The following is a 22521-nucleotide window of genomic DNA, read 5'->3' on the forward strand; positions in this document are numbered from 1 at the left end:
GGTGCAGGGAGTTGGAGAGATGGACCAGTTAAAAATGCACTACTCTTGCAGAGGTCAGTTTGGTTCCTAGCATCCACATCAGAGCTGTAATGCCAGCTCTGGGGATCCCAACACCCTCTTTTGGCCTCCACACGCACCTACAGTCAGTTTCTTTCTCTCTTTCCCTCTCTTTATCTCTCTCTCTCTCTCTCTCTCTCTCTCTCTCTCTCTCTCTCTCATACACACACACACACACACACACAAGCAAATCTTTAAAAACAGTGAGACTGTATTGCTCATTCCTCCTACATTATGAGTCCATGTTGCCTGATATCTACCATATTGTGTATGATGTAGTCAAAGATTTATTATGTAGAGCATATTAAGTTGAATAACTTACCATCATCTGTCATTTCACAATCACCATTGTATGCCATAACTTCTCTTGGAATACTTTTCAAGAGAACACTCCTATATACCTATAAGCCAGAGGGGGAAGGATCACTCAGTCACAAAGAGATACAAATTAAACAAAATCCAAATAATAGCAAAATAAAGTCAGTTAAGAAATAATTCTCATATGGGCTATCATCAAAATTTAAAATTGGCTGGGCAGTGGTAGTGCACGCCTTTAATCCCAGCACTCAGGAGGCAGAGGCAGGTGGATCTCTGAGTTTGAGGCCAGCCTCGTCTACAGAGTGAGTTCCAGGACAGCCAGGGCTACACAGAAAGAAACCCTGTCTCAAGAAGAAAAAAAAAAAAAAAAAGAAAGAAGGAAAGAAAAAAAAGAAAAGAAAGAAAGAAATGTTATTAGTAGTCAACTGTTATGGTGCACACCTTTAATCCCAGTACTTGGGAGGTAAAGGCAGGCAGATCTTTGTGAATTTGAGTCTACCCTGGTCCATATAGTTAGTTCCTGGTCAGCTAGGGCTAAAAGATGAGACTGTCTCAAAAAAACAGAACAAAATAAAACCCAAAAAACAATGAAATATTATATGTATCTTTTGCTAGGTTTTCTAGTGAAAAAAAAAATGTCTCTCCTCTTAAAATGTACAGAAGTTACTCCAGAATTTTTGAGAATATATGCATGATATGGATGAGTTGCCAAGAGTCAGATCTCTGGCTTCTATTTAGACAGTCCTTTAATGAAACTATTTCTTGAGTTTACAGGCATCCACTAACCAGAATATCCAAACTACAGTAAAACTATCAAGCAACTATTTTTTATATGATTTGTCAGCAAAGAAATGGCACAAAAAAAACTATTTTTGGACAGTAGGAAAAATAATGTAACTCACATGACTATTAGCTTGGGGCTGATTCCTATAACTTTTCATTATTTCTTGAAAAGTTCTTTCTTCTTTTGTTACCTAGGGAAAAGAAAAATTACATTTATCAACTGCTTTTGAAAGAAAAATGGCTCTGAACAAAAACTTCAATTACAGGTTGGTATTGAAAGCAGTCTTGCAGAAAGCCATTAACCCCAGGCCAATTCATGACTGAAAACCACATACAATTCTGATTTTTGTTACCTTTAAAGTTCAGTCTTTGTGGCCTGTGGGGACACAGTTAACAGTTTCATTAATCCAAAAGTACCAGAACTGGTAGGAACTGTATTGAAAAGGAATTTTACGAAAAGCAGTAGAAGAAAACGCAGACCTGTGGAGCTCCCTGCAGTCCCTGGTTTTATTACTTTTAAGGACTTATTTAAAAGTAAATTAACCACCTAATATCGGACAGAAAATGTCTTGCAGTGACTCATAAAAGAACTGAGTAGTTATTATAGGATTAGATTTTGAATGTTTTAAGACAGTTTGTAGGAATTCTAATACTTAGAAGTCACAGTAGGCCTAAGGAAAGGAAACAGATTAGTGACCCAGAGGAATCCCTTCTGTAATCTGTTATCATAACATCAGCTTCAATTAATCCTTCCCTGATTCACTGTCCATTAGCACTGAACCCATTTTCTATAATGATGACTTAGAAGTAGAAAAGCCTCAATTCTGATAGATTTCTGGAAAAATACAAATGATTTTAGTTAAAAACATTTATTAACACTTTGTATAGAGATTTTTAAAAAATTATTTTTATTTTATATGTATGAGTGTTTGTCTGCATGAATGCCTATGTTCCAAATGCATGTCTGGGGGCCAAGGAAGCCAGAAGAGGATATCAGATCCCCTAGAACTAGAGTTACAGGAGGTAGTAAAAGCCACGTGGGTGCTGGGAATTGAACCCAGGTCCTCTTGAAAAGCAACCAGTGCTTGTAGCCACTGAGCCATCTCTCTAGCTCCTATATATCAATTTTAAAGAGATATTAGACAGGAAGGTCATAAGAGTCTGGAAACATACCCTTTGCCTCAAACGCTTAAAAATCAGGTTTTAAAATTATATACACTGGCTAAGATTGCTAGTTTGGCCAATATATTGTCAAAATAGAAGTTATAAATGATTTTTCTCACATATGTCAAACTTTTACAAAACAAGCAAGATAGGTTATTTTATGACCTAAAACATGGTGTAGCAACTAAAAGCAAAAACTACTTGCAAAGAAAGCAGCATGATACAAATGAAAGGCAATAAAGAACAGAGGCATCCTACACCAGATTAAGAATGAAGAGGGCCTGTGTTGCCACTTTACTGGGTAACTTTAGCCAAGCGACTTTCAGCTCTGGGCCATACTCATCTGAATGTAATACTCACTTTAAAGTTTTATATCAGAGATGTCACAAGTAGAGGTGGAAATGAGCTATTCACATTTCCCAATTCCTTTAAACCAGTGTATTCTTTTTTAAAAAAATCAGAATTTCATTTATGATGATAATGATGGTGTGTATATGAACTCAGGAGCATATCTGACACAGAACATGTGTGAAGGTCAGAGGACAATGTTCAGGAGTCAGTTTTCCCTTTCTTCCCTTCCACTGTGAGTACCAGAAATCAAATTCAGGCCATCAGGCTTGTATGGCAAGCACCTTTACCCACTGAGCCATCTCACTGGCCCAAGGCAAACTATAGTCTTATCAAGTGGAAAAGCTGATTATTATGAAACTCACAGAAAAGTCCAGACAATGTAGTAGCTTGAAAGTATTAATAATGGTAAGCAATACTGGCTTGTAGCACAAAAGTAAAACTAAGGATCGAGTTCAACAGCTGTTTATGGATGCTTCAAGTTAAGGCTACTAGGGCAAAGACCTTCTCCCGTCCTATACATACTTTTGCCATGATGTAAAAGGCACACAGAAGGAGCTGATCCAAATGCCTATCTTTCATTAAATCAGGGCAGTGAACTAAAGTGAATTCAAAACATGTCCAGATCTTCCTTCGTAACTCATTTGAAACATCAAGTTTTAAACATAAATCACGTAAGCGCACACTTGCCAAATGATAGACCTAAGATAGAAGAAAACACATTGTTATAAAACAAATCATTTTTCAAGTTTTTATGTCTTAGCATGAATATGGGCTTATAGGCCAAGGTTAAAAAAACAAGTAGGCTGTTAATTATCAAATCATCTAAATTTTTTTGTTTTATAGCAGTAGTTCACTGCTGGGTAGAGAGTATAGATGAAAACAAAATTCTCTTTCAAAAATTACATTTTTTTTAAAAGATTATGCTTATTACTCTATAATGCCACCAAGTAAAGTAAGAAAGAATAAAAACAAGGTCTACCTGCATCATAACTATTATGACTTCAAGCTTTTCAAGTGTTCAGAAGCCCTGAGTATTCTCTTTTGGTTGGAGTAAAATTGCTGGAACATTTACTATGCCAGGTAGGAAAGATCTGAATTTCTGAGCCTGAAAATAACTTGGAAGCAAAACTATTAAAAAAAAAAAAAAAGTCTCCTGGGATTGGAGAGATGGCTCCATGGTTTACAGTGTGCCTGGTGTCTGAGACCACAAGAGAGGCCCTGGGACTGGAGTTACAGACTGTTGTGAGCCACTACCTGGGTGCTGGGAATTGAACCTGGGTCTCTGGTAGGACAGCCAGTCCTCTTAACTGCTGAGCCATTTCTTCATCCCCTAAATAAACATATTTTTAAAATAAGGTAGGGAGTGACTGAGGAAGACATCCAACATTAACCTCTGGCTCCATGCACATCCACACATGCACATACACATATACATATTCAAAAGAATAAAACTTTTGTCAAAGTTAGGATTTTTTTTTTTCCAAGACAGGGTTTCTCTGTGTAGTTTTGGTGCCTGTCCTGGATCTCTCTCTGTAGACCAGGCTAGCCTCAAACTCACAGAGATCTGCCTGGCTCTGCCTCCCGAGTGCTGGGATTAAAGGCGTGCGCCACCACAAAAGTTGGGAATTTTTATGCATCAAAGAATATAATCAACAGAGTGAAAAGACAACTCCTGCAATGAGGGAAAATATCTGAAAATCATGAATCTGTAAGAATACCCAGAATAAATAAAGGACTCCTGTAACAATCACAAAAATCCAATTAAAGTAGGCAAAGGAACTAAACAGACATTTATGCAAAGATATACAGACTGACAATAAGCCACATTTAATATTAATAAGCATAGAGACACCAAAATCCAAGCCAGAGATGGCTCAGTGGTTAAGAGCACTAACTGCTCTTCCAAATGACTGGAGTTCAAATCCCAGCAGCCACATAGTAGCTAATAACAACCAGAACTGTAACTCCATTAACAAAAAGATCTGACCCCTTTTCTGGCCTCTGGAGGCACTACACAAGTATGGTGTACAGATATACATGCAGGGAAAACACCCATACACATAAAAATAATTTAAATGTAAAATAAAAATGAATATACAATGCTCTGGTTTAATACTCAGTACCCTAGTCCACAGAGGCTATAGAAACACATACCTTTCTATAAAACAGTGCTAAGGACCCAGTTCTCTTTGGTTTGCTTACTCCGGTCAGATGAGCATCTTGTGCTTTGGTCAGATGGGTCTGTTTTGGAGAAGTACCAATTAATGACTGGGCAGTCAGTGATACAGGGCTCTCAGCTTTGGACTCCTGAGTTGTATTCATGGAAATAGGAACCAGTGTGATCTCTCCAGCATCATTGGCAACACCTGAATGCACAAGCAAAAGTTCTCAGTTTGAGATCCAAGCTGAATGTTCCCAGCAAAGGTGTCAGTTTCTATATACGTATGCATGTCTGTGTATGAATAAGCATAGGGATATGTTAGAAGAGAAGGCAGCTGGAATATAGTAACTATATGTTGGAAATGAAGTTTTGTTTTTCTCTTTCTGAAACAAGACCATGTCTAATTTTGATATTTTTATGCTTAATTTTATTTAAAAAAACCAATTTTGAGTAGGAGGGTATGATGATTCATGCCTATAATCTCTGTACTTGCGAGTCTAAGGTAGGAGGGTTGCTGTGAATTTGAGGCCAGCCCAGGCTGCATGACCAGTTAAAGCCAGCCAGGTATAGAGGCCCTGTCTCAAAAACAAACAGACAACAAAAAAACCTTGTCCTCTATTTTGTTGTGCTTGTGATGTTTTTACATGCCAATTAAAACTTTTAAAAACATCATTTATGTATTTTATTTATGGGGAGGAGTGTGTGCATGTGCCATGATGTGTGTGTGGAGGTCAGATGACAACCTGCAGGAGTCATGTGAGTTCTGGGGACTGAATTTGGGTTGTCAGCTTGCAGGAAAGATCCTTTAGCTGATGAGCCACCTCACTGGTCCTACTTTAATATTTTAAAAAGCAAATTTTACTCTTTTGTGTGCTTAAGATGTCTTGAAAAAAATCTTCCCTAATACACTAATTTATAAAGCTCAGATAATAAAGTAAATTCTAACAAAAAGGGTTGTAAATTTATAAAATGTGAAAATTTAAAAGGTAGTATAGGTTCAAAACAAAACAAGAAGTGGAGGACTGAATACTTTAGGGCAGTAAGACTACTGTGTATGCTACTATGAAAGCAGACACATGTCATTATATATCATCAAAATTCACAGAATGTAAAATACCAAGGGTAAACCTTAATATAAGCTGTGGGCTTTGGATGGTGATGCACCAATGTAGGCTCACTGATTCTAAGAACATGCTGGCCTGGTGTAATATTGATGCTTTCAGAGGCTGTGGGAGAGAGCAGGGATGATGACAGGAAGTGTATGAGAAATAGCTCTCCTCTCAATTCTGTAGTGAATCTTAAACTGCCCTAAAATACACGGTCAGTTAAAGGAAAAGAAAGTAATTGTGGTTTAAGAATAAAATACTAGGCTGAAGAGATGGCTCAATGGTTAAAAGCATTTACTGCTCCTGCAGAGGACCCAAGGTTCAGTTCCCAGCATCCACACGGTGGCTCACAACCACCTGTACTCCAGTTCAGGGGAATCTGATATCCTCTTCTACCTCTGTGGGCATCAGGCATGTACATGGTACATAGACATTCATACAGGCAAAACTCTATGCACATAAAATAAAAATAAATCTTTAAAAAAGTGTTAGCTCATGTGATCCAATTTAATAAGACATTTCTTAAATTTTTATCTAACTCAAAAGTATAAAGTATAGATGAAGATGTTACCATGCAAAGGAACTGTAACTTTCTGTCCAGTTGTCCCCGTTACTGTGGCTGTGGCCATTGTCAGCAGAGCTTGCCCAGGGGAAATGGATAAGCTTTTAGCAGTAACACTCGAAGGAGCAATTTTCAGTTTTGTTCCTTCTGCCATAATCTTATCTGTCAACATCTCCTTTGGTGGGTCATCTCCAAAAAGTCTCCTCTTAGCACTCCCTGCAGCAGGGGAGCTGTAGCGTTCATGGACAGAAATTGGAGACAGCGGTTGCATATCTAACAAAGAGAAAAAGAAAAGAGTTTAAAAACAGGTTTACTTATTCTTATGTTAAGCACTTAGAATCTAGAAGCAAATAACATGGTTTCCATCCTCATGGAATATCAAGTCTAGAGGAAGAGAGAGACGTACATCATTTCAGTAGAGTGTGAGGGTTATGGCAGCTCATCTTTCTGGATTCCTGAAGCTCTGTCCATACCAACAGAGCAACATATTAAGAATAAAGGAGAAGCTGAGAGGTAGAATGACATGACCATTAATTTAAGAATTAGCTTGTATCTCCCAATATTACCTATTAAATAGCACCCAAGAAAAAGGTAGGTACAAGCAAAATTCAGTTTGAGGTCATAGTTTTGTCACTCCCACACTCCTAGCAGTTTAAGGCAGTGCTGTGGTGTAGTGGGTAGCTGTTCCAGCTTTGACCTGGAAGTGGCACCCCCATTGAAGCTTTGGTAACTGTCAGCCTACAAGGCAGAGCTGAGAGAGGACCCTGAAGACCCGAGATCCGGATGGGCTGGCTCTCTTGGTTCCTGGATCCTGGACACTGGAGGTAGACTGAGTAGAGTTCTCCAGAGAACACCGCTGGACTGCGCTACACCTTTCCCAGACCCTGTTACCTATCCCTTCACTTGTAAGTTACCCCACAAAATAAACCTCCCTTTTAACTACATGGAGTTGTCTTAATATTTAAACTAATATCTGGCGCCCCAATTGGGTGCCATTTTTGCCAAATACAAATAGACTAGATATTGTAACTGTAATTCTTGCTTGATAATTGTTTTTTATATGTAATTTTACTATGTTAAAGTTAAAACCTTCCTTTTTGAAAAAAAGAAAAAAAAGAAAAAGGGGAAGTGCTATGGATGATTTATTGACAAATAAAACATTAATTGGCCAGTAGCCAGGCAGGAAGTATAGGCAGGACTAGCAGAGAGGAGAATTGGGGGAACAGGAAGGCAGAGTCGGAGAGACGCCAGCCTGCTGTCCAGGGAGCAACATGTAAAGGCAACAGGTAAAGCCATGGAACACATGGCGACATATAGATTAACAGAAATGGGCTGAGTTAAGTGGAAGAGCTAGTCAGTGGTAGGCCTGAGCTAATGGCCCAGCAGTTTAATTAATATAAGTTTCTGAGTGATTATTTTATAAGTGGTTGCGTGGTCTGTGGTGCTGGGCAGGATTGGAGAAAACTCCGGCCACACTGTGGTTTCTGAGTTAGTAAATACAGACCATCTTTAATAGGCCCATCAGAAAACATGAGCAAAAGTGATCCATGCCACTGCTGACTTAGCCTTAATCTGAGGGTCTTCTCCGGTCAAAACCAAAGTGAGGATTACGGATTGTTGAGGTGGATTAGTCAATTAAGTGCCCATCATGCAACCTTAAGAACCTGGGGATTTGGAGCCCCAGCACCCACATAAAAAAGCCAGGAGTGGTCACACAGGTTTGTAACCCTAACAAAGGGTGAAGGGGGAACGAGGACAGGCAGAGACAGGCAGATCCCAGAGCTTACTAGCCAGCCTGCCTCAAAAGAAAAGGTGAAGAGCACATGATGCTGACTTCTGTCACACACACAGTTAGGGACTAGGCCTCCTCAATGCTACAATCTACAGCACTGTCTGTCTTTGCCCTCAGTGGAGACGAAGGTTCTCCAGACTGTTTCAATACTACACGTTCTTTTTAAAGGAAGAAGAGATATTTTATTCTAGAACCAAATATGAGTGATCATGGTCTAGGAACACAGATTTAATTTATCGCAAATTCTGTATTTCAATATGGAAGCAACTTTATAAAGTTTTCATATTAACATAACAAAGACTCATGAGACAAAAGCTAGATACAGCAACCTGGGGCAACCTCTCCTGTAGACTGCGTGCACTTTCTGTTGACACGATGACATTCTCTCTCTCTCTTTTGGTTACAGCAACCTGGGGCAATCTCTCCTGTAGACTGTGTGCACTTTCTGATGACATGATGACATTCTCTCTCTCTTTCTCTCTTTTGGTTTTTTGAGACAATTTCTCTGTGTAGCCCTGGATGTCCAAGTAGAGTGAGCAAGCCAGCACTCCTCCATGGCCTCTACATCAGCTCCTGCCTCTAGGTTCCTACCCTATTTGAGTTCCTGCCTGACTTCTCTCAGTGATGGCCAGTGGAACTATAAGCTGAAATAAACCTTTTCTTCCCCAAGTTGCTTTTGGTGGTGGTGGTTTATCACAGCAATAGAAACCTAACTAAGAGAGTCACTAATAATTATGCATGTCAAATAATTTTTAAAAAAATGGATTTTGTCCTCCAAGAGTCAATATACTCTCAATAGTTCCAGCATTGTCCAAAAGTTCAAGTCCAAAGTCTACTTTGACTCAGGAAAACTATTAGTTGTAAGCCTCAAAAAACTGTAATACAAGTTACATTATTTTATTGAGAACCGCTGGTTGCAAAAGTCCATGAGAGTATACAGCAGTGACAACTACAGTTCAGAATGTCAACCTATCAGAACTAAGGGTTCTGTTAGAGGTAACCATCATGCAAGGCGTTATGGAATTACTGCCTTTTGAATGAACTGGCTGTTCATTACAACTCTTGTTGTAAACTTCTTGTGCAATAACAGCTATGAGTCTCCCCATTTACCGTGCATCTCCATGTTATGTGTACATGTAATCTCACGATTGCATCTCAATCCTGGGCACAACTTTCCCTATACATCTGGGGTAATTGGACAATCGTCCCCAGCTGTGTTTATTTTTCATTAACATATATCTGGCCAGGGCCATTCTCCAGACAAAAGTATTTCAGCAAAGATACCTTTTTCCAAGGACAAAACTGCACATAGACAAAACTGCACATAGCTAAACATTAGCTCATCTCACTCACAGATAGAGAAAAGAACCAGTAACAATTAAATCCTCAACCCCTTACCTTCACCCCGGGTTATTTACACAAGACCCTAACTTAAGAGATTTACAGCTCACATTCCTGGGATGAAGTTTTAGCCATTTGCTAGATACTGAGTTAAGGCAGTTACTTCCCACTGACCCAAGGAGATTACCTCCAGGCCAGGCAGGTGATAGGTGCCAAGCTTCTTTCTTGTGCAAATTAAGTTTTTATTCCTCCTCAGCCAGGTGCTATTCCTAGATTTTCTCCTCAGCAATGAAAGATTTTCTCCTCTGAGTGAAAGTGCTTTTACTAACCGAATACTACACGCTCTGACATAGGTTGCTCAGCCACCTAACATATGTCCCCCTCCCTATCAGAAAGCAGCTGCAGCCGGGACGAGCGGGAAAAGTGGCGCCAAAGACAGTTTACTTTCTTGTGACTTGTTGACCCCTAACGTTCTACCTAGCCATTTCTAGATTATAGGTTGAGCACATAAATTCCCTAATTGATCTTAGCCTTTAGTTGACCCTACCAGAGAACTCCCCTTTAGTCACTCCCCTTTTGGGTTGTAATTGGAAGCTGACAATTAATTGCTTTATGAGTGGGTCCTTATCACCTCTCTCTCTGAGACCCTGAAAACTTCAAGCCTCACATTGCTTTACCAAAGAGTTACTGTGTGGGTATATATGCTGCTTCTCTGAGAGCAACAGAAGAAGAGGATGGATGGAGAAGAACAAAGATGAGGACGGAGATGGAAAGAACTAGGTAGAATGATGAGAGAACAGCAGAAGGGACTGAGAGCAGGAGGGACCGAGAGGAGCTAAGTAAGAGAACAGAAAAGAAACTGTATAGATAGAATCGCCATAGAAGAATAAAGTGAATGGACTAAAGAACTCAGTGTGCTTAGATTCACTGAATATCCCTCAGATTAGAATCCTCAGCTGGTTGGTAGACTCTTCCGTGGACCCTGGGAGCAAACAATATAGGCCGGACCTAATATTGTTTGTGTTATTATTTCTGGGTTTTGTTATTTATTTATTTATTTATTTATTTATTTATTTATTTATTTATTTATTTATTTATTTATTTATTTATTTATTATGTATACAGCATGTATGGCTGCAGGCCAGAAGAGGGCACCAGATCTCATTACAGATGGTTGTGAGCCACCATGTGGTTGCTGGGAATTGAACTCAGGACCTCTGGAAGAGCAGTCAGTGCTCTTAACCTCTGAGCCATTTCTCCAGCCCCTGGGTTTTGTTCTTGAGGCAGGGTCTTACAATGTAGCCATGGATGTCTGGGAACTCACTGTAGACCAGACCAGGTTGACCTTGAACTCACAGGGATCCACCTTCCCAGAGGTACTGAGTACTGTGATAAAGCACCAACACACCACACCCAGCTCAAGTCAACTATTTCTAAGATCCATTCAATCCTACATTGCTGTCCAGAACTTTTTACCACTTTCCTAAGCCAATTTCCCAAGTATACAATGTGCTCTTTTTTTGTTTTGTGAATGTTAGGCAAGCATTCTACCAATGAATTTTTAAAGTGAGGGCATTTCAGTTACCTATTTTACACTCAGTAGGTAATTAGTCAATCCACTTTTAAAACATAGGTAATAAAAATTACTCTGGCAATGATGTGGAGGCACTGTGTATTAGTGAGACGGTTGGGGAAGCAGCTGTGGCTAATGAAAATCTTTCAATGATTCTGGATGTTATAAAAGCAGCTCTGGCCGGGCGGTGGTGGCGCACGCCTTTAATCCCAGCACTCGGGAGGCAGAGCCAGGCGGATCTCTGTGAGTTCGAGGCCAGCCTGGGCTACCAAGTGAGTCCCAGGAAAGGCGCAAAGCTACACAGAGAAACCTTGTCTCGAAAAACCAAAAATAAATAAATAAATAAATAAATAAATAAATAAATAAATGCAGCTCTGCCTTCTTCAGTCCTTACTAAACAATTCTAGCTCCCATGACTCACAAGAGTCTGCAGATTCCTGAGATACCATTTCTTACCAGAGCACTTGCTTAGCATAGCTTGAGGCTCAGAGTTTGATCCCCAGCACCCCAAAACAAAATAAAAACGTACAAAGAGTAACCTAGATGATGCTTGCTGCCTTCCCATGTCATCTATAACAGAGCATCTTTATTTTTGCCCTGGCAAACTGTCACTTTTTAAAAAGTGTAGATGGATCAGCTATTATTTGTATATTCATTAAATTGAGTGTCTATCACAGTTTTTCCAGTATTTGCAAAGTAGCAGTAGAATAGCCAACGTTTTTTTCAACTATGTTAAGAATGCAAAGCACACACCTGTAATTCTAGCACTCAGGAGGCTGAGGACAGAGGAGCATAAGTCTGAGGCCAGCCTGGGATACATAGAGAAGCTTTCTCAAAAATAAACTAAAAACCAAGAGTTACATAATTCAGGAAGCTGAGTGTGCCAGTTAGTATGTGGTAAGAAAAACAAGACTGCACTACAATCTTCCCATTACTAAGGCTCAAAAGGTGTAATTTTAAGAGTGTAGATAGGTCTTTTAGGGGATGTAGTTCAGTAGTAGAGGACATTTTTTTTAAATTGTATTTTAATTTATTTAGTTAGGGGAACAGCAGACCACGGTGCACAGAGGTCAGAGAACAACCTGAAGGAGTTAGTTCTCTCCCTCCAGCATGTGGGTCCTGGGGAAATCACACTCAGGTTGCCAGAATTAGTGACTAGAGCCAATACCCATTGGGCAATCTTGCTAGTCAAGAAAACATTTTCCTTTCTCCTTTCCTCCCAACTCCCTCAAGACAGGGTCTTTTTCTATATTCCTGGGTGTCCTGGAACTCACTATGTAGACCAAGATGACTTTGAACTCACAGAGATCCGCCTGGCTCTGCCTCCTGAGGATTGGGATTAAAGGTGTGCACCACCACGCCTGGCTCCAGAAATGCTTTTAATATGAAGAAAGTATATAACAGGCCATATAGAAGGATGGGTTAAAGCATTGAGCTTCTTGTCAAATCTTAATGATCAGATGTTTTACTATACTATGGAGTTTGAAATTTTTTTTCTTAAAAAATGGTCTTTGTCTGTCCCCCTCCCCACCCAGTATTTCATCAGTGTCATACCTACCCTTTCGAAGACTCCCGCTATCAGTCCGAACTTCCTTCACTCTTGGATGTATTATTGGGGACATTGGCATCATGGGGAGATGTCCCTGTACATTTCCTCCATTTCCTATTTCAAAGTTATTTGGGAATATAACCTACAGAAAACAAAAACCACTTCATCTTACAAAGATGAACCCAGTAATAGAAACTTATGAGAAAAAGCAACTTTAGTTTATTTCACTTTCCTTTTTACTTCTTCTCAAAATGTAACATTTTTCAAAAGCTCCAACAGTTACAATGTGACCCAGTAATTCATTCCAAGCATAAATAAAATACCACTCATAGATACCTAAGGAAATTGAAAACATGCCCATAAGACCTATGTATGAATGTTCACAGCAGCATCTTTTTTGTTTTGTTTGGTTTTTCAAGAAGGGGTTTCTCTGTGTGTATCCCTGGCTGTACTGGAACTTGCTCTGTAGACCAGGCTGGCCTTGAACTCACTGAGATCTGCCTCCCAAGTGCTGGGAATAAAGGTGTGCACCACTACCTACCGCCTGGCCATTTTTATTTTTTTGAAAAAAATTTTTCATACAATATATTTTGATCTGGCTGGAGAGATGGCTCAGCAATTGAGAGCACTGACTGCTCTTCCAGGGGGCCCGGGTTCAATTCCCAGCACTCACATGGCTGCTCACAACCATCTGTAACTCCAGTTCCAGAGGATCCAACACCCATGGCAAAACATCAATGCACATAAAATAAAAATAAATTAAAAAAAAATACAATATATTTCGTTCAAGTTTTTCACCTCCCCCAATTCCTCTCAGATCTACCCCACCTCCCTACCCACTCAACATTAAGTTCTTCCTCTCTTTAAAACAAACAAAACAAGAAACACACACACAAAAACCCTCACAAAAATGAAAATAAGTGAAAGACCAATAGGACAAAACTGCCAATACAAAGCAAAATGAAACAAAAGTCCATAAAAACACCACTGAGTTTGTTTTGTGTTAACCAACTACTCCTGAGCAAGGGGCCTGCCCTAGAAGGTAGTTGATATAACCAGTGAGACTCCATCAGAGAAAACTGATTTTCCCTTTGCTAGGAGGTATCAACTGTAGATAGTTTTTAGGTTGGGGTGGAACTCCCTGTTCATTTCCCCCTCTCAGTGCTAATACGTATTTGGCTTGAACCTTTGTAGAGCATCGTTCTTAACAGCCAAGAGAAGGAAACTTAAATGTCTATCAAATGACAGATGAATGAGTAACATGTGGCATATCTATCTATTTAGTGAAGTATTGACAACAAAAGGAAATGAAAGGCTGATACACACTGCAATATACATGAAAGCGAAAGGAAACCAGCCATCATGGACTTAGGTATAGCCATTTATAGGACTACGCACATCTATAGAGACAGCAAGTAGATTAGTGGTTGCTCAGGGGGAGAAAGGGAGATTAGAGAGAAGGGATAACCAAGTAGTGAGAGAGGCTAACAGATGTGATACCTATGTTCTAAAACTGTTACCATGAATGTACATAGTAACACACTAAAACCCACTCAACTGTACACTTTAAATGGGTGAATCATATAGTACATGAATTTTATCTTGAAAAGGCTCATTTGAAAAACTGACTGGGTGGTGGTGGCACACGCCTTTAATCCCAGCACTCCAGAGGCAGAGGCAGGTGGATCTCTGTGTTGAGGCCAGCCTGATCTACAAAAACCCAAACAAACAAAAAATACTATTAGCTGAGGCCTGACTTACTTCTTCACAGGTAGGAACTTTGTTTGCAGAAGAATGGAGAGCTTCCCACAGTGCAGAATTATTACTCCAAGCTAAACTCTCCAAAATCTGCTCTTCAATGCTGTTCAGGTGTTTCACCATATCTCTGGAAAGCCCCTCCTCTGAGCGGATCACCACCTCAATAACCTGGAAAGGAGAGAGTTGACATAGCAATGAGGTTAGACTAACAAGCAATCACTGGTCTGGCATACAAGCATGAATGACCCTAGCTTTACTATCACATAGAACCACATTGGAGCCATAATTCTGTGAACTGCTAGTATCTGTATATATTATAAATTAAAATACAAGATGCTTTTAAGCCTTTTTTTCCCCTTTCTCTTTATTCTTCTCATACAATACATATTGACTACAGTCTCCCCTACCTCCCATTCTCCCAGCAACCCCCGCCCCCAGATCCACTAGCCCTCCATCTCCCGCCAGAAAGAACAGGTTTCCCAGGATATCAACTGAACACCTTTAAAATATTGCCACACTGCGCTGGAGAGATGGCTCAGAGGTTAAGAGCACTGACTGCTCTTCCAGAGGTCCTGAGTTCAATTCCCAGCAACCACATGGTGGCTCACAACCATCTGTAATGATGCCCTCTTCTGGCCTGCAGGGAAACATGCAGGCAGAACACTGTATACATACATACAAATAAACAAACAAACAAACAAATAAATAATAAATTAAAAAAAAATATTGCCACATACCAGGCTGGCACAACAGGTAAAATGCTTTCTACACAAGCAAAGAGACTGGAGTTCAGAACCTCAGATCTCAAATAAATGTTGGTGGATGTGGTAGCCTGCCTGCAACTCCAGCCTGAAGGCAGAGATGGGGGATCCCTGGAGCAGGCTGGCTAGAAAGACTAGTTATATACTGTCAGATCTGGGTTCCATTAAGAGACCCTACTTCAAAAGAATACGGTAAGAGTGCAGTTGAGGAAGATACCCAACATCAATTTTGAGTTTCCACACGCACATGCTTATAGGTACATGCCCACCCACAAACTCAAGCATGCATACATGCACTCATACATACCATATACAGACACATGAAAAGGGAAAAAAATAGAAAAATATTACTACATGGTTGAAATATATGTTAGTGAAAGAGTACTTGCCCACTATATACAAGGTTCCCAGTACTAAATTAATTAATTAGTTAAAAGAGCAGAGTAAAAGAAAATTACACATATTTTTTTCATGGCTTTTTGGTTTTGTTTTTTGAGACAGGATCTCAGGTAGTCTAGGCTGACTGTGAACTTTCTATGTAGCCAAGGATGATTTCCTGAGTGCTGGGATTACAGGCAGGCTTGTAATCCTCGTGTCTTTCTTTTTAACAGATTAAAAACAGATCCAATGGGTATAAACTGGTGACTAGTCCAACAGTGGTAGGAACACAGTCCTAGACTCCAGTCTAGCTTCTTTTTAATCTACTTCTCCTTTCCAGTATCTCCAAAGAACAGAATGAACTATTCGAAAATAATTACATGTTTCTTCTCTAAAAAAATACTGACTAGTTAATGACTCTAGCTAGCATAGGGAGAGGGCCTAGAGGCTCTGGAATGATAGACTTTCAAAACCACAGTAGTATCTGGGTACATGCTAAAGGAGGCAAGGCCTAGGACAAGGAGAAAATCTGAAGTGAAGTACTGAGTCACATTTGCAAGTCCATGATTTGAAAGGAACTCAAACTATGAAATTTGGCTCAATATACTCCTACTTTCCTTTTATCTTTGATTATACCCCAAAAGGAATACTTATTATCAGAACACCTCCAAAAATATTTTCTAAACATTGCAACTGTGTTTCTTCAACATTAAGATCAATGTGTTTACGTGAGGTATACATACCATAACAGAACTTTGCAATCACGTTACCTTATAAAAATAAAACGGTTGCAAATCGAGAACTTCAATAATCCACGGGAAAGTGCGGGGCGAGCTATAGGCGAAGAGCACAATTTCCAGACAACAAGCCATCAAGGATCTATGAAATATATCTTGCTCCAAAAGAACCTTGGGGAAGAAAAAGATCAGAGTTTAGTATTTCTCAGTAATTTCTGTCTTGGTCCTTCTAAAAAGAAAACTATAACCTAGTGGTTCGGAGATGAGGCAGAAAGACTTGTATTCAAGACTAGCATAAGTTGTAGAGAAAAATGGAGACTAATCTAGGCAGCATATAGAGAAGGACAGGTGGAAGGGAGAACGAACGATAAAAAAAAACAACAAAATTATTTGTAAAAAATTATGCCAAATTATCAGAGATAATAGGATATTAGGATATAAGTCCATTAATGTTATATACATATGTATGCATCACATATATGTACATACACATATATATCTCACTTTCAAGCTGGTAAAGTTTTCCAATTATATTTACTTTTGTTTACTGTAGATTTTTAATTTAAATGAGGTACATGTAAAAATCTCCTCTAAAATGTTAAATAAAATGAGTGATTTTCCACTGAGAGAAAAACTTAGGATTGGTTTTCTTTTAATTTATTTAATGATTAAAAATATCAAAATTTAATTATTTTGTCAGCATAAATGTTAGCACTGAAATAGAAGATAAAATAACGCAATAGCTAAAAGTTCAGAGAAAAATATTTCACTGGGAAGACACAAACCTCTTTCACCATTGAGTATAAGAACTAATATGTTGTCAGGTTTTTGTTTTTTGAGACAGGGTCTCTCTGTGTATCCCTGGCTGTCCTAGAACTCACTCTGTAGACGAGGCTGGCCTTGAACTCACAGAGATCTACCTGTCTCTGCCTCCTGAGTGCTGGGATTAAAGATGTGAGCCACCACTACCAGGCTATGTTTTCAGTTTTTAAAAATTTTTTTTTTTTTTTTTAAAGATTTATTTATTATGTATACAGTGTTCTGTCTGCACATATCCCTGCAGGCCAGAAGAGGGCACCAGATCTCATTACAGATGGTTGTGAGCCACCATGTGGTTGCTGGGAATTGAACTCAGGACCTTTGGAAGAACAAGCAGTGCTCTTAACCTCTGAGCCATCTCTCCAGCCCCAGTTTTTAAAAATTTTAAAGTCATTTGGGGGCCAGAGAAGAGATGGTAATGTTGCCTGACAACCTGAGTTTAATCGATGGGACCCACATAGGAGTGAAACTGACACCTCACCTCCACATGCACACCTTGTCACATGCTCTCTCTATACACACACACACACACACACACACACACACACACACACACACACACACACTTAAAAACAATGGCTATTTGAACCAGCAAAATGGTTCAGTGGGTGAAGGTACTTGTGCAAGCCTGACAAGCTGAGTTTGATCCCTGATCCACATAAAGTTGGAAGGAAAGAACTGACTCCACAAAGTTGACCTCTGACCTCCAAACGTGCACCATGACATGCACATGGCTGTACACAAAACATGTACACAATACTTTTTAAATTTGCATTCATTTATTTTGTTTGAGTATGTATTTGTGTGTATGCACACAATTGTATGTACCATGATGCCCATTTGGGGGTATTTTATGTGTGCTACGGGGATCAAACTAAGGTTGTCAGCTTGCACAGTAAGTACTTTTTACCCACTGAATCATCTTGCTGGACTCCAAAACTACTTAAAAAAAAAAAAAACTATCAATTGTCCTTCTTTTATCAAGAATCACCACAGATCAATAGGAGAATAAAAGAACAGAAACCCCATCTAGGATAAGTCATCTGTAACTACAAACCACAAGTCACACTAGACAAAGACCAAAAGGAGAAAGGACGATAAATAACTCGGCAGATAGGAAGATAGTCAACTATACCCAAGGGCCTGTAGACAGACACTTGAAGGAACTTGATATATGAAACCTAGAGGAAGCACAGCAGCTGATGGCATGGGCAGAATGCACTGGAGGGAGGAGTGAGACACAGAGGGGCAATTCAAGTCTGCAGGGGTTAGAGTGTGCCAGGCTACACACAACCAGATTCTAAGGGTCAAATGATAGAAAACTGTTCTTCAGAGGAACTGAACAAGACTCACAGGTACTTAAGAAGAGGTGAAAGTCTGTAAACTGGACTGTGAGACAGTTTCCCTTCCTTGTCTTGCTCCATAACACCAATAAGCAGGCAAGAGATTAGAAGAGAACACTAACAGGTGAGACTCTTATCACCTGAACCACTGGACTTTATCCTCACAGTTTATCAACTTTTTGGTGCTTTATTCACATGTAAGTGGACAATCAAGAATGACCTACCATTTGCAGAAAACCTTTCCTTGAAGTACAGAGCAAAATATACAGAAACATTTAGGAGACATGTTGGGCAATACAAGAAAACATCAAAGAAATATAATTAACCTTAGAAATAAAAAAGAAATGCAAACATTTAGGGGTATATGCTCAGTGGTAGAGTACTTGCCTCATATACATGGGGCTCTGAGTTCATAAAACAGAGCATTGTAAAACTATGAAACAAAACAAATACAATGAATCATAGGATATAAGTTTAGATGAAAAAGGCAGCTCTGTAGGAATGCCCAGTGGATGAATATAAAACCCACAAAAAGGCACATGAGGAGGCTAGGGTTGTAGCATAGTTGGTAGAGTGCTTATCTGGCATGCACAAAGCCCTGAGTTCCCTATCACCATATAAACTGGGTATGGTGACACATGTCCATAATCCCAGCAGTTGGGAGGTGAAAGCATGACGATCAGGAGTTCAAGGTCATCCCGGGCTATTCAGTGAGTTAGAGGCCAGTCTAGGCTACATAAGACCCTGTCTCAAATTAAAAAAAAAAAAAAAAAAAAAAAAAAGCCAGGCAGTGGTGGCGCACACCTTTAATCCCAGCACTCGGGAGGCAGAGCCAGGTGGATCATTGTGAGTTCGAGGCCAGCCTGGTCTACAGAGCGAGATCCAGGACAGGCACCAAAACTGCAGAGAAACCCTGTCTCGAAAAACCAAAAAAATTATTACAAATTTAACATCAGTGGTAAAAGAAAGATACTGAAAAGTTCTAGAAAGAAGGCTGAGGCAGTAGGATCAAGAGTTCCAGACCAGCCTACACCACATACCAAGTTCCAGGCCAGCTTGGGATGCAGAGAGAACTATTTAAAAGAGTCATGAGCTGGAGAGATAGCTCAATGGTTAAGACCATTGGCAGCTGAGTTACAGTTCTCAGTCATATGGTGGCTCATGCCATCTATAATGTACATGCAGATAGAGCACTGTATACATAAATAAATCTTAAAAATTATTAAAAAAAGAAAAAGATTTCCGAAGCTGGGTGGTGGCGGCACACACCTTTAATCCCAGCACTCAGGAGGCAGAGGCAGAAGGATCTCTGTGAGTTAGGGGCCAGTCTAGTCTACAGATCGAGTTCCAAGACAGCCAGGGCTACACAGAAAAACCCTGCCTCAAAAACAAACAAACAAACAAGCAAACAAATAAACAAAACAAAACTGATATGTTTGAATGAGACAAATTCATAATTATATTCAAACATTTTATTTCTTTATTTTTTATTTTATTTTATTTTTTTGATTTTTCGAGACAGCGTTTCTCTGTGTAACTTTGCACCTTTCCTGGAACTTGCTCTGTAGCCCAGACTGGCCTCAAACTCAGAGATCCGCCTGCCTCTGCCTCCCATGCGCCACCACCGCCCCAAACATTTTAATATCCCTCTCTCAACAACAGAAAATCAGGAAGGAAATAGACTCAGCAATGTCATGAATAATAATAACAGAACTTGCAATGTCATAAAATATAACTGGACATTTAGAGACATTTAGAAAACATTCCACACAACAGCAGAATATACATTTTCTTCAAGTTTCTACAAAATATTTACCAATATAAACTCTGTCTTAGGCTACAAATATAGCATCAATAAATTAAAAGAGATAGACTCATACAATGTGTTATAAAGTTGTAAAAAGGTTAAACAGTAGCTGAGTGTAGTGTGCTATACAGGGCCAGCATGAAGGCCTTTTTGGTAACAGAGAGTTCTATGTGATAGACACCATTTATCTGTGGTTTTGCTTTCTCAGGTTTCTTTCATTTGTCCATGGTCAGTCTTGATTCAAAAAATCTTAAATGAAAAGTCACAGACAATAAATCTTAAGTTGTAAACTGTGTGCTTTTCTGAGCAGTATAATAAAACAATCACACTGTCTCACTCTATCCTGCTGTGGATGTGAATCATCACTTTGTCTAATATATCCATATTGTATATATTACCTGCTCATTAGTCATTTAGTAGTAGTGATCATGCTGTGTATCTCAGTGCTTATGCTTAAATAACTCTCATTTTACTTAATAATGACCCAAAAGTGCAAGAGTAGAAATGGTAGCAATTTGGATATGACAAAGAGTAACCACCAAGTGATTTGTCTAGGTGAAAGTATAAAAGTACTATGAAGTACTTAGAGATGGATAATATTCACATAATTTTGATTATAATTATATATATATATATAATATATATAAAAACAATCCATAACATCTTGTTATAAGTATTAGTAGTAGTAATTATTAGTGTTACTCTCTCACTGTGCCTATATAAATTAAACTTTATCAGCCAGGCACACCTGTCATCCCAGCACTTAGGAAGCAGATTGGGAAGCAGATCAGGAAGATTGAAGCCAACTTTGGCTACATAGTGAGATCCTGTCTCACAAAACAAAAACAGGCTGGTGAGATGGCTTGGCAGGTAAAGGTTCTTGTCATGAAGCTTGAGGACATGAGTTCAAAGCCTGGGACACACCAGGGTGGAAGGAAGGAACCTAAAGCTGTCCTCTGACCTTCATTTATATGCTATGGTATATACGTGTACAAATACATGCTTAATAAATAATAAATGTTTCAAAACCCCCAAAGCAAGCAAATTTTATCACAATAATATATATAGTATATAAATATATATTTATATACTATTTATATTAGAGCAGAGTAAAGAAATACAAGATTAGGGGCTATTTGAAAACTAACCCTTCCCCCAAAGGGGGACTACTGTATCTTGATTTTTGTGCTGGTTACATAACCAACACAAGACACACCTATAGAATGGTAGACACGGCATTTCACTGTCAAGTTTCTTGGTTTTGATACCATACTATTAAACTGTAATCCCTGTAGGAAACTGATCTATCACTTTTGCAACTTTCTAAGACTCTATAACTATTTCAAAATAAAAGTAAAAATTTTACTTCTCCCTCAGGTGTCCCATTAAGATGTCAGCATAAACACAAGAGACACATGCATGAAATTTGAGAAAAAGAACCAATACTAAAGAAATAAGATGAAAAATTCCAGGGTGAATACAGGAATTCTATTCAAATAGTTACACAGCATCCTTACATATGTACCTGTCTCTACTGGCACAGAAGATGTGAGGACTCTAAGAGTTGCTGCAGAGGGCATAGAGGAAAGAGGCGAAAGCTGAACCATCTTACAATAGGTTTAACTTTGTAAAAAATTTCTTTAAGGGGCTGGACAGATGGCTCAGGTAAGGGCACTTGATGTCAAGCCTGACAACCTTAGTTGTCACATGGCAGAAGGAGAGAACTGACTCCTGAAAGTTATAATATGAGACACAACGTCCCCTCAACACCACTAAATATATACATAAGTACAAAGTAAATGTAAAGAACAAAATAGAAAACACTCTTAGCAGTCCTCGAGGTGATCAGACTTGGTCAAACGTTCAAAGAAAACTCTTTTTTTTTTTTTTAAAGAAAAACAAATACTCTTTTACAATTTAAGAATTTTTGAGTTATGAACAAATAGATAATTGTTAGCTTAATCGTTTGAGGGCCAGAGTGCTTATTAACAGGAACTGGGAATGAAGGACATAGAAAGATCAATTATAGGGAGAGGACACTGATGGTATACTGCTGTGGCATAATGCTCTTGTACACTGTAAAGATTTGTCACTGGAACTGGTTTAATAAAACACTGATTGGCTAGTAGCCAGGCAGGAAGTGTAGGTAGGGTGACCAGAC

General features: G+C 39.1%; 1 protein-coding gene across 1 annotated transcript in view; it reads right to left on the reverse strand.

The window, feature by feature from the left end:
* The window catches only part of Rbl1 (RB transcriptional corepressor like 1), a 59222-nt gene that overhangs the window by 13452 nt on the left and 23249 nt on the right, over positions 1–22521 (reverse strand). The window contains exons 12-19 of the mRNA XM_059261790.1: positions 16425–16562; positions 14519–14683; positions 12767–12899; positions 6512–6775; positions 4828–5039; positions 3196–3372; positions 1278–1349; positions 380–458 (exon numbers count right to left, since the gene is read on the reverse strand). Coding sequence (XP_059117773.1) covers positions 380–458; positions 1278–1349; positions 3196–3372; positions 4828–5039; positions 6512–6775; positions 12767–12899; positions 14519–14683; positions 16425–16562 — 1240 coding nt within the window. The remainder of the gene's footprint in view (positions 1–379; positions 459–1277; positions 1350–3195; positions 3373–4827; positions 5040–6511; positions 6776–12766; positions 12900–14518; positions 14684–16424; positions 16563–22521) is intronic.

Source organism: Peromyscus eremicus, chromosome 4, assembly GCF_949786415.1.
Source record: "Peromyscus eremicus chromosome 4, PerEre_H2_v1, whole genome shotgun sequence".
In the NCBI taxonomy this organism is placed as follows: Eukaryota; Metazoa; Chordata; class Mammalia; order Rodentia; family Cricetidae; genus Peromyscus; species Peromyscus eremicus.